Source organism: Panthera uncia, chromosome F1, assembly GCF_023721935.1.
Source record: "Panthera uncia isolate 11264 chromosome F1, Puncia_PCG_1.0, whole genome shotgun sequence".
NCBI classification, from domain to species: Eukaryota; Metazoa; Chordata; class Mammalia; order Carnivora; family Felidae; genus Panthera; species Panthera uncia.
In genome coordinates this window covers 20,977,461-20,999,094 of record NC_064813.1, presented here as the reverse complement: position 1 = coordinate 20,999,094, position 21,634 = coordinate 20,977,461, and the positions used below count along the sequence as shown (strand labels likewise).

Genomic DNA, 21,634 nt, shown 5'->3' with positions numbered 1-21,634 from the left:
TAAAATTAAAAGACTGACAATATTAAGTATTGGAAGGATGTGCTGCCGTGTGACTATTAACATCAGCGTGTACAATAGTGTAATAATTTCATACCTAAGGAATTCCATTCTTGGGAATTTTGCAACAGAAACATACACATGTACACAACAAAAGCCACGTCCAGAATGTTCAATGGCAGCACCACCGGTAATATCCCAAATTAGAAACAATCCAAATGTCCATTAACGGTGAAATGGATAAACATTTTATGGAATACAGTGGAATAGTTTCCATCAGTAATAACGAGCATATTTTACACGTTACTGTGGATGAATCTCACATACTTAATGGTGGCCCAGTTGTACATATTGTGCTATTGATTCTATTGATAAAAAGCAGGTAAAAATATTCTATGCCGATAGAAGGCAGGGCACTGGTCACCCTGCTGGAGGGATTTGAGGGAGGCTTCCGGAGTGCTGGTAACGTTCCGTATCTTGATGTGGGTGGTGATATTGTGAGTGAGTTCAGTTTATGAAAACTCAACAGACTGTAGCAATGATCTTCTAACTCTTCTGCCTATATCTTCTCCTTCAACAAAAACTTTACGGTAAAAAAGAACCAAATGGCTCTTGCAATTTGTACATTTACGGTGAGGCTAACAATCACTTTCCTGGCTAGTCACTCAGCCAGCATAGAACCTGGGGAGTGAAAAGTTTGGTAATCATAAAACCTTTAAGTTTTTAAACCTTTAAGTTGAAAAGCTTTAAGTGCTCCCTATAATTACCTTTATCATGAAATCACACATATTTCAAAGAGTGATGACAGCTGAAAGCAATATGCAGAAGCATTTATTTCAACAAATTACTATTTAATTTTTGGTCTTACGGTACTCCTATTTTGGTGGTAACTGAAGCAGAATGCTTGAATATTCAGTCTATCACCTTATATACGTTGCCTGCTAACACACCCCGCATACTTTATTCTTGGATTTGTTTTCATGTGGCTACTTGAAAAGGTCTTTAATGGCTGGAAAGAAACGGAAGTGAATTACTGGATTGTGCTTAATATAGTCTATGGGCAGCATGACTCCATGACAGACGGCCAGTAAGCCTGTTGACGTCTCAGTGCCAAAATATTTCTACTTTTCTGTGTTCTTTATATTATTGTTCTTTAGTTGGTTCTAATCATATACCTTAAACCACATTTTTCTAAATTGTGTACCTAAGAACCACCTGGTCAAGTTGTTAAAAATGCAGATTTCCAAGCCTGAGCTCTGACTGAAGACGCAAAGTATGTGCATTTTTAACACTCCAGACGATGCTGTGAAGATATTTTAGGGGACTAAATTTTGAGGAACACTACCTTAAGTTCACCATCAATAGTAATAGCTATTTGGAAAATGATATTTTGACTGGGAATTTGGGGGGATTATTCTTTTGGAGATTTTTTGGTTGTTTTGTATCAGGTTATGAGTCACCTTCATTTAGAGCAAAGGGTTTAAGTTGCTGAGCAAAGTGGATATGAGAAAGCAAATGGAGAATATTTAAAATAGAACTTAACAGAGTACAGAAGCTGCCATCAGCCCCTATCATGAATCATATAATATTTTGTTCAGACAAAGCTGAAGTGGCAGATGGGCCTGTTATTAATTTAGGTAGGCACTCCTTAAACTACTAAAGTTTATGAGAAGTTTTACAACCCTGGAATTCTGAAGCTATTTCAGGTGCATGTAGTTTCATGTCATCTTTATGGGAGCAGAAAAAGATCTGTATCCCACACCCCTTGCATTTTTGTTTGTCAGAATTTAGATAAAAGGATGCAATGAGAGGAAGTCTTTGCCCACACATTGCATCTTTGCTTTACCACCTGTTTTGCTGGAACCAATCAAGGCGAAGCTGAATCATTGACTCAGCATCCAGTTACCCTATAGGCATCAACTCACAAAACCATGAACTAAGTATACAGGAGAAAGAAACCCAAACATTTCTTTTCCTACGTTTGACTTCTTTCTCCCCTTAATGCATATCTAGGAACTGCTCTCAAGCACCTGGCTAAGTTGTGCTGTCGAACTGGACTGTTTTCCCTTTTCAAAGCTTCCGTGTGTGGGACGCCTGGGTGGCTCAGTCGGTTTAGCGTCTGACTCTGGCTCAGGTCACGATCTTGCGATTTGTGAGTTCGAGCCCTGTGCCGGGTTCTGTCCTGACAGGTCGGACCCTGGAGCCTGCTTCAAATTCTCTGTCTCCCTCTCTCTCTCGATCCCTCCTCCACTAGTGCGTGCTCTCTCTCTCTCTCCCCCCAAAATAAATAAACATTAAAAAAAAAAGCTTCTAGGCACTATGGTGCCAATGAAGATTATAGATTATATAAAGGGCGTGAGCTGTGTGATTAGCATAATCCAATTTGAAACTAGCATTCTAAAATTCTTTTTCATCTTGCAGTGTCTGCCACTGCCAGATGTTTCTCAGCTTGCAAAGATTAGCAGTGATGCCGACTGCGCTATCAAAGTTTGCAGCTGTCGGTGGTTTTCCACTGTCCAGCACCCTTTGACATCTTAACTGAGGTCTCTCACTAATGAAGCGAGAGGAGAAAGTAAAACAACTACCACTCTTGACAGAAGTTGTAGACTATTGATGCTGGGGACAAGTGAAAAGAAGAATCCAAAGTGACAGCTTTAAACTGGGTTCTGGTTTTCTTAAAAGAGGTCTGTCCCTGTTTTGATGTATAAATGTAGCATTGGCATCCTGTCGCACGGTATTTTCTTTATCATTTTTTCAGAGTTAGAATTTGCCAGGGTGTGACCTGAACTGAGCGTCCAGGATGGCTTGGAAGATGGCTATATCCCTGACTGACTTATGCTATTTCAGTTTGCTGCATTCTTTTCTTATTCTTGGGTTTCTCCCCAGGAACGTAACTTTCTGCTTTCTCTTCCTCATTTGGCCCAAGAAAACCTCTCCCTCCTTTCCTCAGATTCAGAGGAAGACCAAGCCTCAAAGGCAATTTCTCCACCTACGATCTGACTTTATTTGTGTGTAATAATCCGAGTGACTGAGTTACTAGTCATGGGCGTAGTGTATCTGCTTGTCTCCCGTTTACCTTTGCCTCTCAAATTAGGCTCTTAGCATTTGAGTCACTTCCACAGTCCAGATCTTCAGTTTCACGCTCGGTGGCCTGGTAAAGCCAAACTGCTTCTTGACAGGTAGTTGCTGGCGTAGAGTAGGCACTCAAATATTTGTTGAGCGAAGGAGTGATGTTTACCATTTGCATGCCTCCTCTTCCCGGACACTTTTTGTTTTCTAGATTGATTTTTGCCTGGTTTTGTGTGTTCTAGTGTTTGGGGAAAACAGAAAAGAGCATCAGCCCCATGAGAAAGAACCTGCCCTATGGGCTAGTGAAGGGGCTCCATTTTTGCACATTTAAGGTGAAGGACCAGTTGAATCGTCTCCTTTAAATCACGTGTTGACTTCTCAAAAGAGGGAAGATATTTTTCTTCATGGCCTTCCACCACCTGCTATTCTAACCTGTAGTTTTGTTTCTGATTTGCCGTCTTGAGCGCTGGTGCTGCGGCAAGAACATGGTTAAGGAAAAGCAACATCTCCTGGTTGAGGAGGTGGGAAGAGTCACCTTGTAGCCTGCCCGCCTCTGCTTTGGCCCGTTTCCCCTTGCCTTCCCTCCTGCTCAGTACTTTTGTTTTCTAGTTTGTCTTCCATGGTCTGGTTGAGAGATACAAGCACTGGGTTAGAAACTGCAATATGTAAATGTATCAAGCCAACACTTTGTCTGCCTTACACTTATGCAATATTATATGCCAGTTATACCTCCATAAAAATAAATAAATAAAATTCCAATAATTACCTATTTCCCTTTTCTCTAAAACAGGGTATCGAAAGTGTGAACAGAAGATGACCTACATCAGTATCAGCTAGAATATTTATTTTAAAATGCAGATTCCTGGGGCATCTGGGTGGCTCAGTTGGTTAAGCATCCAACTCTTGATTTCAGCTGAGGTCATGATCTCCCGGTTTGTGAGTTTGAGCCCCACATTGGGCTCTGCTCTGTCAGCATGGAGCCTGATTGTGATTCTCTGTCTCCTCTCTCTCTGCCCCTCCCCCACTCATGTGTGTGAGCGCTCTCTCTCTCTCTCTCTCTCTCTCTCTCTCTCTCTCTCTCTCAAAAATAACTAAACTTTTAAAACTGCACATTTCTAAGTTCTCTGCTGATCTGCTGATCATAGGTCTTAGGAAATGAGGGTCAGGGGTCTGCAGGTTTTTCTTTTTTTAATGTTTTATCTAATTTTGGTTGAGAGACTACAAGCTGGGGAAGGGCAGAGAGAGAGAGAAGAAGACAAAGAATCTGAAGCAGGCTCCATTCTCTCAGCACAGAGCCCAATGTGGGGCTCATGAACTGTGAGATCATGACTTGAGCTGAAGTTAGACGCTTCACCAACTGAGCCAGTCAGGTGCCCAGTAGAATCCTAGGCATTTATATTACAGTCTTACTTTTGAGACTCAGCTGCCCTTAACTATCAATGCATAAGGTCCAAATGGGAAAATTAAATAAAAGACAATTCCAAATGCTTATACCTCATTCACAAATCTTTCCACTTTACCATAAAAAGGCTTTTAAAAATGTGATCACCACATAGAACTATGAACAGCATTTAAAAATTAAGTGAAGGGCACTGATTAAATTGTTTGATGGCCATAACTACTGTTGAAAGACAAAGGTTTGTTTTTTTTTTTTTAATTTCTTTGGAAAACAATCATTTGAGAACTATTATTTTTGCTTTTCCTTTGTTCTCAATTTTTATATCTTTTTGTGTGGACATCTGTGCCACTTTGTTCCTCCCTCCCTCCCTTTCTTTCTCCTTCCCTCTTCTTTTCCATGACTCTTTCTATTTTCTATAGCAATGCCTACCTTATGATATCATCTTTAGAACTTAGGAGCGTGATGTCATTAAATGAATGATTGTTGCAGTCAGAACTTCCCCTGAGACTTACCAGCTGGATGATAGTAGACAGATTGCTTAACATCCCTCAGTTCCTGTTGTTTCAACAGAGCACTTACCTTGTAGTACTGTTGGGAGATCTGAATGAGACTTATGTGTGTACAGTGCTTAACGGAGATCCTAGCAGGCATTACTCAACTGTTGGTTTTTGTGGTTATGAATTACAATGGCCACTTGGGAAAGGATGTGTTAAAGAGAAAAGTCAAGTCCTTAAGTTAGGAGACCTATGAATATTGGGATGGTTGTTAAGTTCTAAAGAGATAAAGTTGAGTCAGACTTGATGGCTGCCCTCAAGCTGTTGACAGTCTTGTAGGAAAAGATAAATGTGTAATTACATCCATGAAATGTAGTGTGTGCAATGCTGTAAGACGGTGAAGGATTCAGTGGAACCACTAAGGAGGGAGTGATCAATGTTTCCACGGCTTAGTCAGTTGCCTTGTTGTTAAGTGTATATATAGTGGGAAGAAATTTAAATAGTACCTTTGTTTCTTTCTATTTAAAATGGTACCCACATCATGCCCTGACTCAAGCAAGTCTTTATGTACAGTAGAAAAAGCTGTCACTGAGCACTGGGTGTTGTATGGAAACCAATTTGACAGTAAATTTCATATATTAAAAAATCAAAAATTAAAAATTAAAAAAAAAAAAAAAGAAAAGAAAAACTGTCACTTCCTGGGGCACCTGGGTGGCTCAGTTGGTTAAGCAAGCTTCTGACTTCGGCTCAGGTCATGATCTCATGGTTTGTGAGTTCGAGCTCCATGTTGGGCTCTGTGCTGAGAGAGCCTGAAGCCTGTTTCAGATTCTGTGTCTCCCTCTTTCACTGTTCCTCCCCTGCCTGTGCTCTGTCTCTCAAACATAAATAAACATTTTAAAAAGTTTAAAAAAAAAAAAGAAAAGAAAAAGCTGTCACTTCCTTGAGACACCCACTTCCATGTGATTGAGTACTGCTATAATAAATACAGAAACATACATGGATTACTAATACAGGTGCTGTTCAGTGTGCAGCCTGTACAGCTATACAAGGCAACCCCATAACTACAGTATTTATCTCACACTGACTGTCATTGTTTGGCAAAGAAAGTAATTAGGATAATTTTTTTCTGTTGTAGACTATGATCCTGAACCCATGACCTTGTCACCATCAGAGTCCTGGGGTGACGGTTATATTGTAGTTAGCTGGGTGAGATTGCTCTCATCATTTAGCAGTTGGACTGACATGTTGACTGAACATGTCCTAAAGTGGACAGAAGAATTCTGAGTAAAGCACCTAATAAACAATTCCTTCCCACAGGACTGTTGTGAAGGGCAGGGACATAATGTGTAAGAAGTATATAACCTGTGATGTTCTTCTGTTATGTAGTACCTTGTCTCAGATATTTTGAATATGTGATGGCAGATTCATTAAAAATAATCTGACAGAGCATATGGTAAAAACAAGTTAGGAATTATGAATCACATCTTTGTATCCTTCTCCCTTGTGTTTGCTGTCTATAGTTGATACCCCAGATCCCTACGTGGAACTTTTCATCTCCTCAACCCCTGACAGCAGGAAGAGAACAAGACACTTCAATAATGACATAAACCCAGTGTGGAATGAGACCTTTGAATTTATTTTGGATCCTAATCAGGAAAATGTTTTGGAGGTCAGTGAATCATTTGTGGACTGTTCAATGGTCATAATTCATGTTGAAGTTGGTGCCTGAGCTTTGTCCCTTCTCTTCAGTTGGGTGTAGTTGGAGTCTAGCTGTGCAGCATGGCGCACTAGGCTCCAGATGGTGCCCCGCAGGTGATGTGACACCCCCCCCCCCGCCCGGGTGATGGGAAGGTCCAGTGGAAAACACAAGAGTTAGGTAGGGCTGGGAAGAATCGTTTATCCTCCTTGAGTGCTTTGGAGAAAACATTTTCTGTTATAAAGAGAAAAGTCCAAGTATAACAGAATAACCCTACTGTCAATTGATTGTGACTTTAAGGTAACTTAAGGTTTCTAACTTAAAATCATTAACTTTCAATGAAGTTAAAATAGATCATTTCCAAAATGGTTGCATGGGTTTTCTACGTTAATTTATTTCTCATACTCCAAAATAGCATTTCCCCTGAGAGGGGATAAAGTCCCATTTTTGAAAGCATGATAATGAAGACGTCAATCAGGAAAATGAAAAAAAATTATTATTTTAGTAGCAAATGTGTCTGAAAGAAAAGACAAAGTATTATAACAAAGCTGAATGTTGAGGACCTCAAATGATTATTAAAGATCATTTGAAAACTTTCATTTATTGATTGTGGTGGAGATTTTAGATATAATTTCCAAAGATCCAAGAGAAATTGTGTTCTTGTGCTTTACCTTTTAATGTCTACAGGTCACATTAATGGATGCCAATTACGTCATGGATGAAACTCTAGGAACAGCAACATTCCCCATATCCTCTATCAGAGTGGGAGAGAAGAAAGAGGTTCCTTTTATTTTCAACCAAGTAAGCAACACAACAGGATTATTTTTCAACCCTATGTCAGATAAAAATCTCTTTATTCTGGAATTTTATTTCTTTGTTTGTTTGAATGTTTGTGTTTTAAACAGGAAAATTTTGTTTTCCCTTTTACTTCTTATACTAATCTTTTTATTGTTTTGATATTTATAGACTTTGGTTGAGGTATCACAGTAAATACCATTAAGACATTAATCTCTGTTGTTGCTCTCAGTGAGGCAATGACTTTGGATCCCACTGGCAGGTCTAACAAAACTTTTGGGAAGCTGAAAGAAGATATGAAATCTGAAAGGAATAGCAGAGAAGAGAGAATGAGGGAGTGAACTCAGAAAACTATTGGGACGTCCAAACTGTTCCAAAATTACATGCTTAGTAATAAATTAAGCCTCTGTGGAGGATCTGTCTCAAACAATCCTCAAACAATTAGGGCTGAAGCAATGAAAGGTCAACAAGAATAGTCTTGGGGTTTTTATTCTCTTTATAATGCTAGGTTTGCTGCGTTTCTGAAATTTCAATAATTTAGGAACAATAAAGCCTTAGAAAAATTATCACTACAGAGCAAACATTGGATTTTGAATTTTATAAGAAACTAATTTAATACTTTACAGTGAGAAATGTAAACAACTGGTGGACAAGTATGCAGGGACTGGTTAATACATTAATTTCTTATTGGGAGAGGCTCTGTTTTTGCTCATTCTTGGAATGACTTCAAATTGCTGTCTTCACTCAAACCTGCCTATTCCTTAAGTCTCACCTCCCTAGCCATTGCTATCCCAAGTGACCTCCTCCTTCTCCGAACTCCTAAGATAATTATCTGTGGTATTCATTGGGACTGAATCATTTAAATCACTCCGTTGCTCACCTCCCTCCCTCTCCCCGTACACTAAAATCCTATAGGTCAGGAATACTAGTTATGCATGTCCAATTACAGAGTTAATACATAGGGTATACTTATTGAATGCGGGTATACCGATTTAGAAACCAACTCAAGCCCAAAGGGCCACCTGACCAGTTCATGCAATCAGAGCAGCCCAGGTGCCTGAGGACACTCTAGTTACGCACTCTCTGCTGACTCCCTGAGCTGCTTCTGGAAGCATGTCTTCTGTATGTCTTAATCCAGTGCCAAGAGATACACAGCCCACAGTTCTGTTGACTTTTTGAAGTTATTTCATTCATCCCTCTTGCAAATGTTTATGGAAGTGCCCTGTGTACCAGCCACAGTGTTCTGTGCGAGGAATATAAGAAAGAACAAGACACAGGAGGCTTTTCCCTCAGTTGTCTTTCTGTGGGGTGGAGGTGAGGTGGGGTGGAAATAGGAAGCAGGCTTAGGAGATGTGAACGTGATGAAATGAAACCACCATCCAGTGAGATAAGCATCAATGAGGAATGTGCAGAGTATGGTAGGAAGACAGAATAAAGACAGACTGTGTTGGGGGAGGAAGCCAGGGATGGCTGCGTATTAGTAGGTGATTTTGAATAGACTGAACAGTGAACATGGTGATTTAATCCCTTGGCATTTGAAGCCAGGCTATTTGGTGTTGAAATGCCAGCTCTGTCCCTTACTATCTGTTTTATCCTGGTCAAATCACTTAGCTCTTCTGTGCCTCGATTTGCTCATCTGTCAAATGGAGATAATATCTCATATGATTAGATGAGTTAATTTTATTTATATAGTTGCATAACATATAATGTATATTATGTATACATGTATTTTAAATATATTTAGATATAATTATATATTTAATATAGATTTATATAAAAATATAAATATTTATAGATTTATAGATTTACATATGTTATTTGTATATATTTATGTATTTATGTATTTAATTATTATAATTATTTAATTATACTTTTATACACTTTAGTACATAAGGTATAGATTAAAAGTTACTTCTTTTATGCATTTATTAAGTATATAATTTATTACATATTAAATATATAATGGTGCTTGGTTATAGAACTATATATCAATACTGTATGCACATGGATGTATCCATACATACACATAGTGCTTAGAACACATTAAGCTCTATATAAATGCAAAGGCATGTAGTCTTGAAAGAAGAAAGCAAGTTGGGGCATGGCAAGTCACAAGGCTTGGCAGGCACACGTTGATGAGCCGTGGGTAAACTTTAAAGATGGTCGAGGCTAACATCCCCCGACCTTCCTAAGGCATGTTGCTGGAGTTGGTTCTTAATAAACGTTTGCTGAGAGCTTTGTAAGCATGGATTGGCCTTCCCAAAGTATGCTTTTCCCCCTCTTCAGTCTGATTATAAGAGAAAATATTGTAGGGAAACATGCATTTCCTCTCCTCCTGTCATTTCCTATGGTTAGCTGTGTAACCTCCGGGCTCTAAAAAAGACTCTACATTCCTGAATTTAAAGTAGCTTACATAATTATTTTCTTAAGTGTGCCTGAGAAAACAGTTGGCCAAGCAGCTTTTTTTTTTTTTTTTACATCACTCTGTTCTTAAGAGTCCTTTGCAGTTTTTATCTGAAGGACAGTTGTTTGAGTTAGTGACCTGTAATGGTAGAGGGGAGAAAGGTGAATGCGCACCACAGGTTGGAGAGCCCCTGTCTTCTCCAGATCATGTGGTGTGCCCTATGCAAGCTGTCTAGCCTTGCCTCACCTCTGAACCAGACCTTTCAGAGGAATGTGGGCTTCTTTCTACAGTGTTCACAGAGGTGAGAGGGAGCAGACTGGGAGGATATAATGTGGGAAAATAGACTTTTAAACAATTCTTGAAGATGATCATGGCAAAGTAATCAAAAAAAAAAAAAAAAGAGAAAGAGAGATAGAGAACACATATTTCCAGCCAAGACATTAGCAAAAACTTCTTCAAAATTCCCAAAGTCAATACTGAGTCAACATACAGTGATTTCTGTGGCCAGCAGCCAGCTAGAGAAAGAACAAGAGCCTCTAAATGGAGAGTGCCAGATTCCCAAGGAGCCTACTCTGCCCACTCAGGGCAGAAACTGGGAATTAGGAGCCCCATTCTCTGATTTTCTCTAGGTCACTAATTTCGCTGTACAGTGTTTGAGTTGTCACTCTTTCTGTCTTATTTTCTTCATCTCTAAAAGAGAGGTTTTGATTAACATATTTCTAAGACCATTTCTAATTTATAAAATTTTGTGATCTAGAACGAATACCTTTTTTCATATGACCTTTTTATTCAAACATTTTTAATTCTTTCCATATTGTGTCCATGGACACAAAATAATAATAATGCAGTAATAAAAATCCTTCATTTTGTGCCCACCTGGGGATGCCAAAAAAAAATCTTTATTATGTGATTTTAAAATACTGACCCATCAGTAGATTATTTTTCAGTATGAGAATTTGAGCAGCTAAAATTTTGCAGCTAACGCTTTGCTAAATGTTAAGAAAACTACAAGAAGTTCATTTTCAAGGAATTAATAAGCTGGAAAGGAGTAGACATTCGCGTGTAAACTGGTAAGTAATATAATAATTAGTGGCCTGAGGAATCTTCATTAACTTACTTACTTAGGTGTTATTAAACACTTGTTATGTTCTACACAGTATTGCAGGTGGTGGGCAAACGGTAGAGGACCTGACAGATGATGTTCTGGTTTCCAGTGAACCTGTATTCTATGGGGGGAGGTAAATAGGCAACAAAACCAAAAGGATAATCAGCAGAACATCAGCTAGAGATAAATACTGTGAAGAAAATAGAGGGATGTGACAGGGAATAGTTGGTGGCAACTAATGTTTCTGTCAGGGAAGGCCTTTCTAAAGTATTAGATTTTTTTTCTCTGAATTTTATTATAAAAATCTTCAAGCATGTACAAAGTTGGAAGATTTGAAAAACTGCCACGTAGACTCTACAATTAACATTTTGCTGTATTTACTTTGCCACATAGCTCTCCATCTACCTATCCATCAAACTATTTTGATGCATTTGGAAACAAACTGCAGGCAACAAATGTTTTACCCCTAAACACTTTAGCATTTCATTAACTAGAGTTTAGTATTTGCATAATATAGTTTTAAGTGCCAAATAGTGTGGACAATATGTTCAATGAGAGTTATAAGAAGGAATTATTCATTCATTCATTTCACGCATAACCATTGAATACCTACTGTGTGGCACACAGTTTTTAGGCACCACTTCTTCAGCAGAGAACAAAACAACAAGAATCCCTACCCTTATGGAACTTATATTCTTTTTTTTTCAATATATGAAGTTTATTGTCAAATTGGTTTCCATACAACACCCAGTGCTCATCCCAAAAGGTGCCCTCCTCAATACCCATCACCCACCCTCCCCTCCCTCCCACCCCCATCAACCCTCAGTTTGTTCTCAGTTTTTAAGAGTCTCTTATGCTTTGGCTCTCTTCCACTCTAACCTCCTTTTTTTTTTTTCCTTCCCCTCCCCCATGGGTTTCTGTTAAGTTTCTCAGGATCCACATAAGAGTGAAAACATATGGTATCTGTCTTTCTCTGTATGGCTTATTTCACTTAGCATCACACTCTCCAGTTCCATCCACGTTGCTACAAACGGCCAGATTTCATTCTTTCTCATTGCCACGTAGTACTCCATTGTGTATATAAACCACAATTTCTTTATCCATTCATCAGTTGATGGACATTTAGGCTCTTTCCATAATTTGGCTATTGTTGAGAGTGCTGCTGTAAACATTGGGGTACAAGTGCCCCTATGCATCAGTACTCCTGTATCCCTTGGGTAAATTCCTAGCAGTGCTACTGCTGGGTCATAGGGTAGGTCTATTTTTAATTTTCTGAGGAACCTCCACACTGTTTTCCAGAGTGGCCGCACCAATTTGCATTCCCACCAACAGTGCAAGAGGGTTCCCGTTTCTCCACATCCTCTCCAGCATCTATAGTCTCCTAATTTGTTCATTATGGCCACTCTGACTGGCGTGAGGTGATATCTGAGTGTGGTTTTGATTTGTATTTCCCTGATGAGGAGCGACGTTGAGCATCTTTGGAACTTATATTCTATTTAGTAAGAGAGACAAGAAGCAAGATAAGTAAGTAAAAGTTGCTTGTGTTAGATAATGATAGCAGTAAGTGCTGAATAAACTAGTGAAGGAAGAGAGGGGCATTTGTATATGTGGGTAAAGGGGGTTGCAAGTGCAGTTCCAAAAATGTGGCTAAGAAAACATCTCGGATGATATCGGGGGCAGAAGTTGTTCTGAGTAGAAAAGTCCTGAAGTGAAAGTTTGCCTGCCATGTTGAGTAACAGCAAGGAGGAGAATATGGCTGGAACACAGAGAAAGAGTAGCAGAGATTATGGTAGGAGACGAGGGCAGGGAGGTGAAGGGGGATGGGGTTTCAGTGAGTTACTTACAGTGGATATCAATGGCTTAGGCTTGTCCTTAAAGGAAGGATGTGGTTGGATCACTAAAGGGATGGAAAGCCCTTCTGGTGGAGAGACTAGCCTGAGCCTTTGTTCATAGTCATGGGCCTAAAAACGACAAGCATGTTCAGGAAACAGCGTCTAGACCAGTGTGATGGGAGCAGAGCATTCATGCGTGAGGGTAGAATGGGTACGCTGGGATCAAACTATAGCAGAGTTCAAATTTCAGATGTTAGATGTTGGAATTTGGATGTTTTCTTACCGACAGCAGTGAGTCATGGAAGGTTTTTGACCAGGTAATGGGGAATTTCGGGCAAACAGGATTTGGCTTCTTTCTCAGATGTATTAGTAAGCAACAAGTTAGTAGATAAAGAATGTTTACTATTGAAAACAAAAAGGTCTTTTTTTTTCCTTCCCCTCCCCCATAGGTTCCTGTTAAGTTTCTCAGGATCCACGTAAGAGTGAAACCATATGGTATCTGTCTTTCTCTGTATGGCTTATTTCACTTAGCATAACACTCTCCAGTTCCATCCACGTTGCTACAAAGGGCCATATTTCATTCTTTCTCATTGCCACATAGTACTCCATTGTGTATATAAACCACAATTTCTTTGCCCATTCATCAGTTGTGGGAGAGAGCCAAAGCATAAGAGACTCTTAAAAACTGAGAACAAACTGAGGGCTGATGGGGGGTGGGAGGGAGGGGAGGGTGGGTGATGGGTACTGAGGAGGGCACCTGTTGGGATGAGCACTGGGTGTTGTATGGAAACCAATTTGACAATAAATTTCATATATTTAAAAATAAATAAATAAAGTTTGTAGGATGAAAAAAAAAGAAAACGAAAAGCAGACTACTTCTGTGGCAACAGACAGGTACGAGGAGTGCAGGGTAACTTGAGGAAAATGAGTGTGGCAGCAGCTATAATGCGTCCGTAGGAGTTGAAGGAAAGATTGCTTGCGGCAGTGAGGACCAGAGAAGTCGCAGAGTGGGAATTTACGGTAGATCTGGCCCTTCCCAAGACTGTGATTTGTCACTCCATTATTTATGTATTTATTTATTTATTTATTTATTTATTTATTTAATTTATTTATCATTCTTCTCTTTATTATTATTGTTGTTGTCATTATTATTATTATTATCATTAGAGAAGGCAATCTTAGAGCTGGGTCCACATTTTTTGTTTTCTAGCTGGCATTTAAGGTGAGGTTGTGTTCTTTGTAGCAACGTGTGATGGAGAGTGTGATGCTAAGTGAAATAAGCCATACAGAGAAAGACAGATACCGTATGTTTTCACTCTTATGTGGATCCTGAGAAACTTAACAGAAGAGCTTGGGGGAGGGGAAGAAAAAAAAAAAGAGGTTAGAGAGGGAGGGAGCCAAAACATAAGAGACTCTTAAAAACTGAGAACAAACTGAGGGCTGATGGGGGGTGGGAGGGAGGGGAGGGTGGGTGATGGGTATTGAGCAGGGCACCTTTTGGGATGAGCACTGGGTGTTGTATGGAAACCAATTTGACAATAAATTTCATATATTGAAAAAATAATAATAAACAAATAAATAAAATAAGGTGAGGTTGTGTTTATTGGAGTCACAACTTGAGAGAGCATCAAAGTTGTCATCTGAGAGAAATTGGCAGGACCTGCTGTTTTTGACCCCCCAGCTCAGAGTCAGCCAGCCGCTGCCTGGGTTGGAATCACAATTCTGTTAATTATTCGCCATGTGATGTTGGACAAGTTGTTTCTTTTTCTTTGCCATCCTCGTCTGTGAAACAGGGTTATACATAGTACCCACCTCTTAAGTTTGTGGTTATGGTTAAATTAATTGACGTATGGAAAGCTTTAGAACGGTGCCTGGCCCAGTAAGCACTAAATAAATATTAGATATTCTCATTATAATTATAACTGGCCAGATTTAATTATCTGTCATTTGGTTCATGGAACCGACTTAACTATGAAACATATTTGTTTGAACTTAGCAAAATGAACTTATTTGTATATACAGGTAGAGCCTATAAGTTTCGTGATCATTTGTTTTAAGACAGTTCAAAAATGCTCTAGTCACCTGTTACTGAATAGATCAAGTGTGGCTGTGGGTTACAGCATCCTGTTTTAAAGTGGAAAGATATAATGTCTTCAGAATTTAGTGTGTTTTGTGTAAACAAAGTAGCCCACTTCAAGAGGATCATAAAAATGCTGAGATTTTGAAGTAAGATATTTATTCTTTTTATTTTCTAGACAAAATTAGTTTGTTTAGGCCAATACTCTGAGGAAGGTGGCCTCTAAGTTTACATGGTATGGTGTTTTTATTTGCCCTCTTTACTTAGCTATTAGTGGTATTATTTAAAAATAGCCATGTCTCATGACTGCTGTGGTATCTAGTTCTGGCTGATTGCTTTCTTTGATTATTGCTTATTCATGATTGCAAACTTGAAAATGCAAGAGGTAGTTCTATAGAAGAGATAGTGACAAAGCTTTTTAAAAAAATGGTAGTGTTGATGCTGAGTTCAGAATAAGTTAGTGTCAGGATGATTTCTTTGGAAAACCATGTATTGATGTGTGAAGGCTAAGACTATAATTTAGCTAAGTGAATGAGACAAAGCAAAGTTTGGAAAGGAAACAAGAGAAGTATATACTTTGATGAGAAGTCTGGGGGATCTTTGGCTAAGATGTGAATGTCATCAGTTGGATGCAGGTCAGAGTTCAAACACAGGCCAAATAATTCCTGGCTTTAAAAGAGAATGCATTTTTATTTTGGGATGCTATCAATGGAAACATATGTGAGTCTTTTTTTGACATTTTCACAAGACAACTTTTAAATTATAAGGCACTTTAGAATGTTCTTGTATCCCTGGGGGTCCTCTACTGGACCTAAGTTCCATCAAGTTCCATCAAGGAGTAGAACACATTCACCTTAATTACCATTGCATACCTAGCCTGATACACATTAGATGCTTGAATCATTTTTGGATGAATGGATTAATGAATGTACTTATGGGAAATACAGAGAATCTAGGAACTGCTCAGACAGGAATAATGAAAGTAAATTAAGTTAAAAAAAAAAAAAAACAACTAGAGTCTGGGAAATTCCCATTTGGAGAAAAAGAGAGAATGCTTGGTTTAGTAACAGTGCTCTTGGAAGTCAGGTTTAGAATTTCCAATGTCCACGTAAAGAAAAGGGACCTTAAATGAAGGAAAGAGACATCATCCTCAGATGAAAGGAGGAAAGCTGCGTGATAGAGTGGAACATGACTAGGGGAAATAGTGTATTTTTTAATCTTTCAAATCTTTTAAGACTATCCGTGATATTTGGCGGAGGGTGGGGGCGTGGGACACAGTTATCCTGAATTCTTGGGTGAATGGATTCGATGATTCCTGGTAGTAAATGCTAATTTTATTTTCTTAAGAAATCATATATGTTACCAGACTTACTGTGGTGATCATTTTGCAATATATATAAATATTGAATCATTATGCTATATACCTGAAACTAATGTTAAATGTCAATTATATCTCAGTTAAAAAAATAAACAAACATTAGTTTTTCGTTATTAAAAATCAGACACATTTGAAAAAGTGATGTTAGCAGTATCTCATTCCATTTTAAAAGTGCAAAATTTATCTGGAGGGGGTCTGGCTTGTATTGGTGGGATTGTAATTTCTGCTTCACACTTGAATTGCCTCTTGTTAGATCCACACCTGGTTCCTTCTTCACTGGATAGAGTGACAGTGTATGGAAACATGATTCTTAGTGCAAGTGGCCCTCATTTCTTAAATATAACTTTATGTTTCTTGCACAGGTCAGTTATACAGAGACAAAGCAGAACATATTTTATAATTCAAACAATGTAAATGATTATTGAAACTACTTGGTGATTAGTTGCTGTTTTAGTCTGCTAAGGGGGAGAAAAAGAGTACCTGACTCGGGAGGGATCAGAATTCAATATAATGTTTTATTGAAAGTGAAGGTTGTAAGTGCTAGAGTATGTTAATAAGAAAAATGTGGCTCAGTCGGTTGAACGTCCAACTTCGACTCAGGTCGTGATCTCGCAGCTCGTGAGTTCGAGCCCTGCGTCAGGCTTTGTGGTGACAGCTCGGAGCCCTGGGGCCTGCTTCTGATTCTGTGCCTCCCTCTCTCTCTGCCCCAACCCACTCACATTCTGTCTCTGTCTCTCTCAAAAATAAATAAACATTTAAAAAAAAAAATTTAAGAAAAGGCAGAGTGCATTTGGAGAGCTCTTTACCAATAGGGTAGGTTCTTAAGTTTAAAATCATTTGTCTGCATCTCTTTGTGATCATTTTAAACAACCTCTCTCATGCCAAGCACTATGTTTGTTGATTCGCTTTATCATTTCAGAATGACCCTGGAAAGTTTGCAAGGATTAGTGGATTAGATACTTTTAAAACATTATTTTTAAGTTTAAAATGGCTTCTCTATATAGGTTCTTTCCTCTGGGCCCACACCCCCTCCCCACGCTGAACATCTCCTGTTGTAGCATGTAACATTGCTTTCCACTATGGAATTCAAAGGTGAGATGGTTGTTTTCCACAAGAACGGACAATGAGCACAGCCTGCTTCTTACATTTATAATTCCTAGAAGAGGTGAAGTTCTTCTTCTTCGTCTGGCTCCTAGCTAAGCGTTATGGGGTTGGGGAGAGCCAGCCAGACGGGGTCACCTTTCTTCAACTTACCTTGGTGGTGCCAGCAGTGTGGAAGACTGTGAGGCAAAGCTGCTTCGTGCAGTGGGTGGGAAGGAATTTACAATACTTGTTTCATGCCTCACAGGAAGTACATGCTTTTGTGGCTATTGCATCCGAATGACATGTTTCAGGTAAAAGGTGCGGAGAGATTGTAAATGTCAGTCTTCATGGCATGTCTGAGCATGGCACGTCAAGTGGGAGAGTTTAAAATTTCCTCCAGATTGTGGGTGATCCACTTGGGCAACATGAGGAAGTGAAGATCCCCATCCATGCGGCAAGTCCCTCCACACCATATTCTGTAATATTGCCAAAGGCAGGAAAATCCTGTGTCTTCCCTTCTCTCATCCTGCCTTCATTTAAGGATTCTTATCAGTCAGTCAAAGATTATGAATGTCTCAGCCAAGAAGTGCTATGGCTGGATGTGTAAGGGACATTCTGAAGACCAATGTGACCATAAACATAGCACAGTTGATTTTCCTTTTACTTATTAAGTTGGCATTAGATATATCCAGGCACTGAATATCTTACCGTACAAATTGCTTAGGGACCTTCCAGTTGGGAAGTCTGTCATGACATGGCACATTGGACTAGGAAGCCCATTCCAGCTTAAAATCTTTCCATTTGTTAGCAAACTGCACAATGAGTTGTAATGTTGTTCTTTTAGTTTCCATTCTCCCATGGTGTTTTTGCCCTCTGGAAATGAAAACAGTAAATCTAGTCTTATTTTAATACCAGCTTTCATGTATTCGGGGGCATGAGGGAGGGTAGAAAACAGACTTATGTTTTTACCCACGTCTTGTTTTTCTCACTAAATATCCAGAGCAAGCTCATTCAATATAAAGTTTTCCAAGCCCTCTTTAGGAAAGACTCCATTTGAAATTTAGAAATGGGGAATACACATGATGTGTCGGGATGTGGTCTGAGCGGTGCTACTAACATTGATAGAACAGACTACAGTTACAGTAATTGTTTAGAAGCCAGTCACCTTTTTTAAGAATTTTTTTTAAATGTTTATTTATTCTTGAAAGAGACAGAGCATGAGCGGGGGAGGGCAGAGAGAGAGGGAGACACAGAATCTGAAGCAGGCTCCAGGCTCCGAGCTATCAGCACAGAGCCCGATGTGGGCCTTAAACTCATGAACCATGAGATCATGACCTGAGCCTAAGTCAGATGCTGACCTGACTGGGCCACCCTGGCGCCCCAAACCACTCATCTTTTTGACTTATAACTGAACTATGATTCATCTGGGCATGTGGAATTCTACTTGTACTGGGATTCTTGATTATTTTGATAACTGCAAAGTGATATTGATATGTTGCTTTGATGAGTAAAGGTTCATAGGACTTCATAGGAACGGCTGTCTGTGTTACACCAGCCCATGATTTTATGTTTAGTAGCGATGGAATGTTTCTTAACAAGAAAAGACTGCCTTATGTGCTCCCTCACACACACATGCACAGTAATTCAGCAGATATTGATTATGTCTCATATGCCAAACCCTGCAATGAACTAGTAATAGAGAGCTATATAAAATAGATACATATAAGATACATATAAATACATATAAGATAGATCTATATAGGATAGATACAGTTTAGTGGGAGAGGCAAATTCTTGTACAGATGATTTCCATACCTTTTTCTTACTCATAAAATTCAGTGCTGAGAATTATCCGTGAACTTATTTTAACCTTTTGGAAAGCTCCTTCTGGTTTGTTTTTTTCCATCTTCCGAAACCAAACAGAAAACAAAGCCAGTAATCTATAGCATTTTGTGTTGCTTCTAAAAATGCCGTCTTCACCTTTTAAGAGACATATCTGAGTTCTGGTCTGTTTGAAGATATTGGAAAGGTTCACTCTAACTATATTCTATGGTAACTGATATGATAAAAATAATAGCACTATTTTATAATTATGCAGCAATCTTCAAAACATTTTCTCAATTGGTTCTCAAGACAGTCTAAAATTACATTATTCATAACTAATGACAGGGATAGTACAGAGAATGTCTTTTATACAACAGAATTATAGTCCCTGGAGAGATACCTTTTAATACCCCTTTTTCTCTTTGGATATTAATCACTCTCTTTTCCATTAGACTAAAATTGGCTCATTGGCAGGATAGAGTCCTCCCAGAAATTTGGTTAGCTCACAGAGTGTTGGAAAATGAAAACCTGAGCCCCACCTCCCATTTGTAGATGTTTCTTGAGCTAACCACAGTTGGCTGGCCCCTGGTCCTGCTGCCACCTTGGATAGATGTTCTGTCTCCAGTCTCTGACAGCTCACATTTGTCACAAATGCACACGTGTGAATTTTCACCCAGGCTTTCTTTAACCTCTTGACCACTTCTGCCTCTGTCTGGAGGCCCGGGGACAGTTCCTGAATAACAGGCACAGTATCTTCATAGTTTTTTAGGACTCAGGCAATTTTTCAAAAATGTTTATTTATTTTGAGAGGGGGGGGGTGAAGTGCGCACACACACGGGAGTATGGGAGAGGGAGAGAGAGAGAATCCCAAGCAGGCTCTGCGTGGTCAGTGCAGAACCCAACATGGGGCTCGACCCTGTGAGCCCCGTGAGATCATGACCTGAGCCACTGAACACTTAGGGGCACCTGGGAGGCTCAATCGGTTAGGTGTCCAAGGCTGAGGTCATGCTCTCACGGTTCATGGGTTCGAGCCCCACGTCATGCTCTGTGCTGACAGCTCAGAGCCTGGAGCCTGCTTAGGATTCTGTGTCTCCCTTTGTCTCTGCTCCGCCCCCACTCATGCTCTGTCTCTCTCTCAAAAATAAGTAAGCATTAAAAAAAAAAAAAAAAAAAGTCGGACACTTAACCGACTAGCTACCCAGGTGCCCCTAGAGCTCAGGCAATTTTTATGTCTCATCCATAATGACTGCAGAATTCAACTACCTCCTTTTAGTGAAGGAGGAAAACAACTATGCAGAAGCAGTTCTTATGTTTACTAAAATGACTGATTAAATAGATTTATATCATTAAAAATAGCAAAAACATGTATTTATTGATGTACATCCATGAAGCTATGTTACTTTTATCTTTAGGACTCTTTTAGGTTAAAAACAATCTGGCACTCAAAAATGGTTTTGACTTTGTTTGCATTATATATAATACACATCCATTTTATGACCGAATCTGATGAATGTATCTGTTCTAGGTCACTGAAATGTTTCTGGAAATGTCTCTTGAAGTTTGGTAAGTGCATTTATTTCATTGGGTGGAAAATATTGTGAGTGATTCACTATCTTATTTTAATTGTTAAGGGTCCACTTTTAAAATAAGAAATAATTCTGAGAGCTTTTGAACATAAAAAACACATTAAATAAACTTTTCTTTAGCTCTTCCCTAATAGCTATGGCATTAAAAAATAATAAATTTTGTATCTTTGCTTACTTTTCCTGGTAGTTTTTATCAGGTCAATAAGGGCTTTTAGAAAGAGTCCTCCCTCTGGTTTACTTCCCGTAGAAATGAACAAATATGGTTAGTTAAGCCTCTTTTTCATTGTTGATTCAGATAGATACTCAAGAACATGAAAGTAAACATAAACAGGAAACTATAAAAAGGAAAAACTGAAAATGAGATTGTTTTTTTTCACAGAGATAGTAAAGTTCCATGAAGCATGTTGCTGTTTCAAAGTGGCCTCCAAAAAAAATGTTGGAAAATCATTTATTTATTTTCAAATGGTGCATCTTAGGGGAGTTAGGCCTGCCCGGAGAATTAGCTGGATCTAACGCTGAGTTCAGTACATCCGACCTCCTTCAAACTCTCTGTGTCTCCTTGAACTTCCCTGTTGAAGTGGGTTTTACTGAAGTAACTAGTACACATTTAATTCTCCCAAACACTGCATTTATTAGTGTAACATTCTCCTATATTGTGATTTGCCAAATGAATGCTGAGGGACACGTTGACATTGGGCTTGGTATTTCTTTCTCTTATTTTAGGTTCCTAGAACATGTTGATTCAACCTTGTAAATTATTGCATAAATTACTTCTTGTCCCTCAAGATATGTCAGGAAGTCTCATAGGACAGTCCAAGTAATTGAGTTGCATTATTTTGCATTGTGTTGATTCTTGCTAAAACATGGTATATTTTGGGGGCACCTGGGTGGCTCA

The 21,634-nt window shown here is 39.0% G+C and overlaps 1 protein-coding gene across 2 annotated transcripts in view; it reads left to right on the top strand.

Annotated features, from left to right (window-relative positions):
- The window catches only part of PLA2G4A (phospholipase A2 group IVA), a 162,507-nt gene that overhangs the window by 61,498 nt on the left and 79,375 nt on the right, over window positions 1-21,634 (top strand). Inside the window, exons 4-6 of one of the 2 annotated variants that reach the window (XM_049634055.1) lie at window positions 6,480-6,628; window positions 7,343-7,456; window positions 20,679-20,716. In XM_049634055.1, coding sequence (XP_049490012.1) covers window positions 6,480-6,628; window positions 7,343-7,456; window positions 20,679-20,716 — 301 coding nt within the window. Of the gene's footprint in view, window positions 1-6,479; window positions 6,629-7,342; window positions 7,457-9,147; window positions 10,925-20,678; window positions 20,717-21,634 lie in introns of those variants that run through there. The other variant, XM_049634056.1, reaches the window with a different exon arrangement.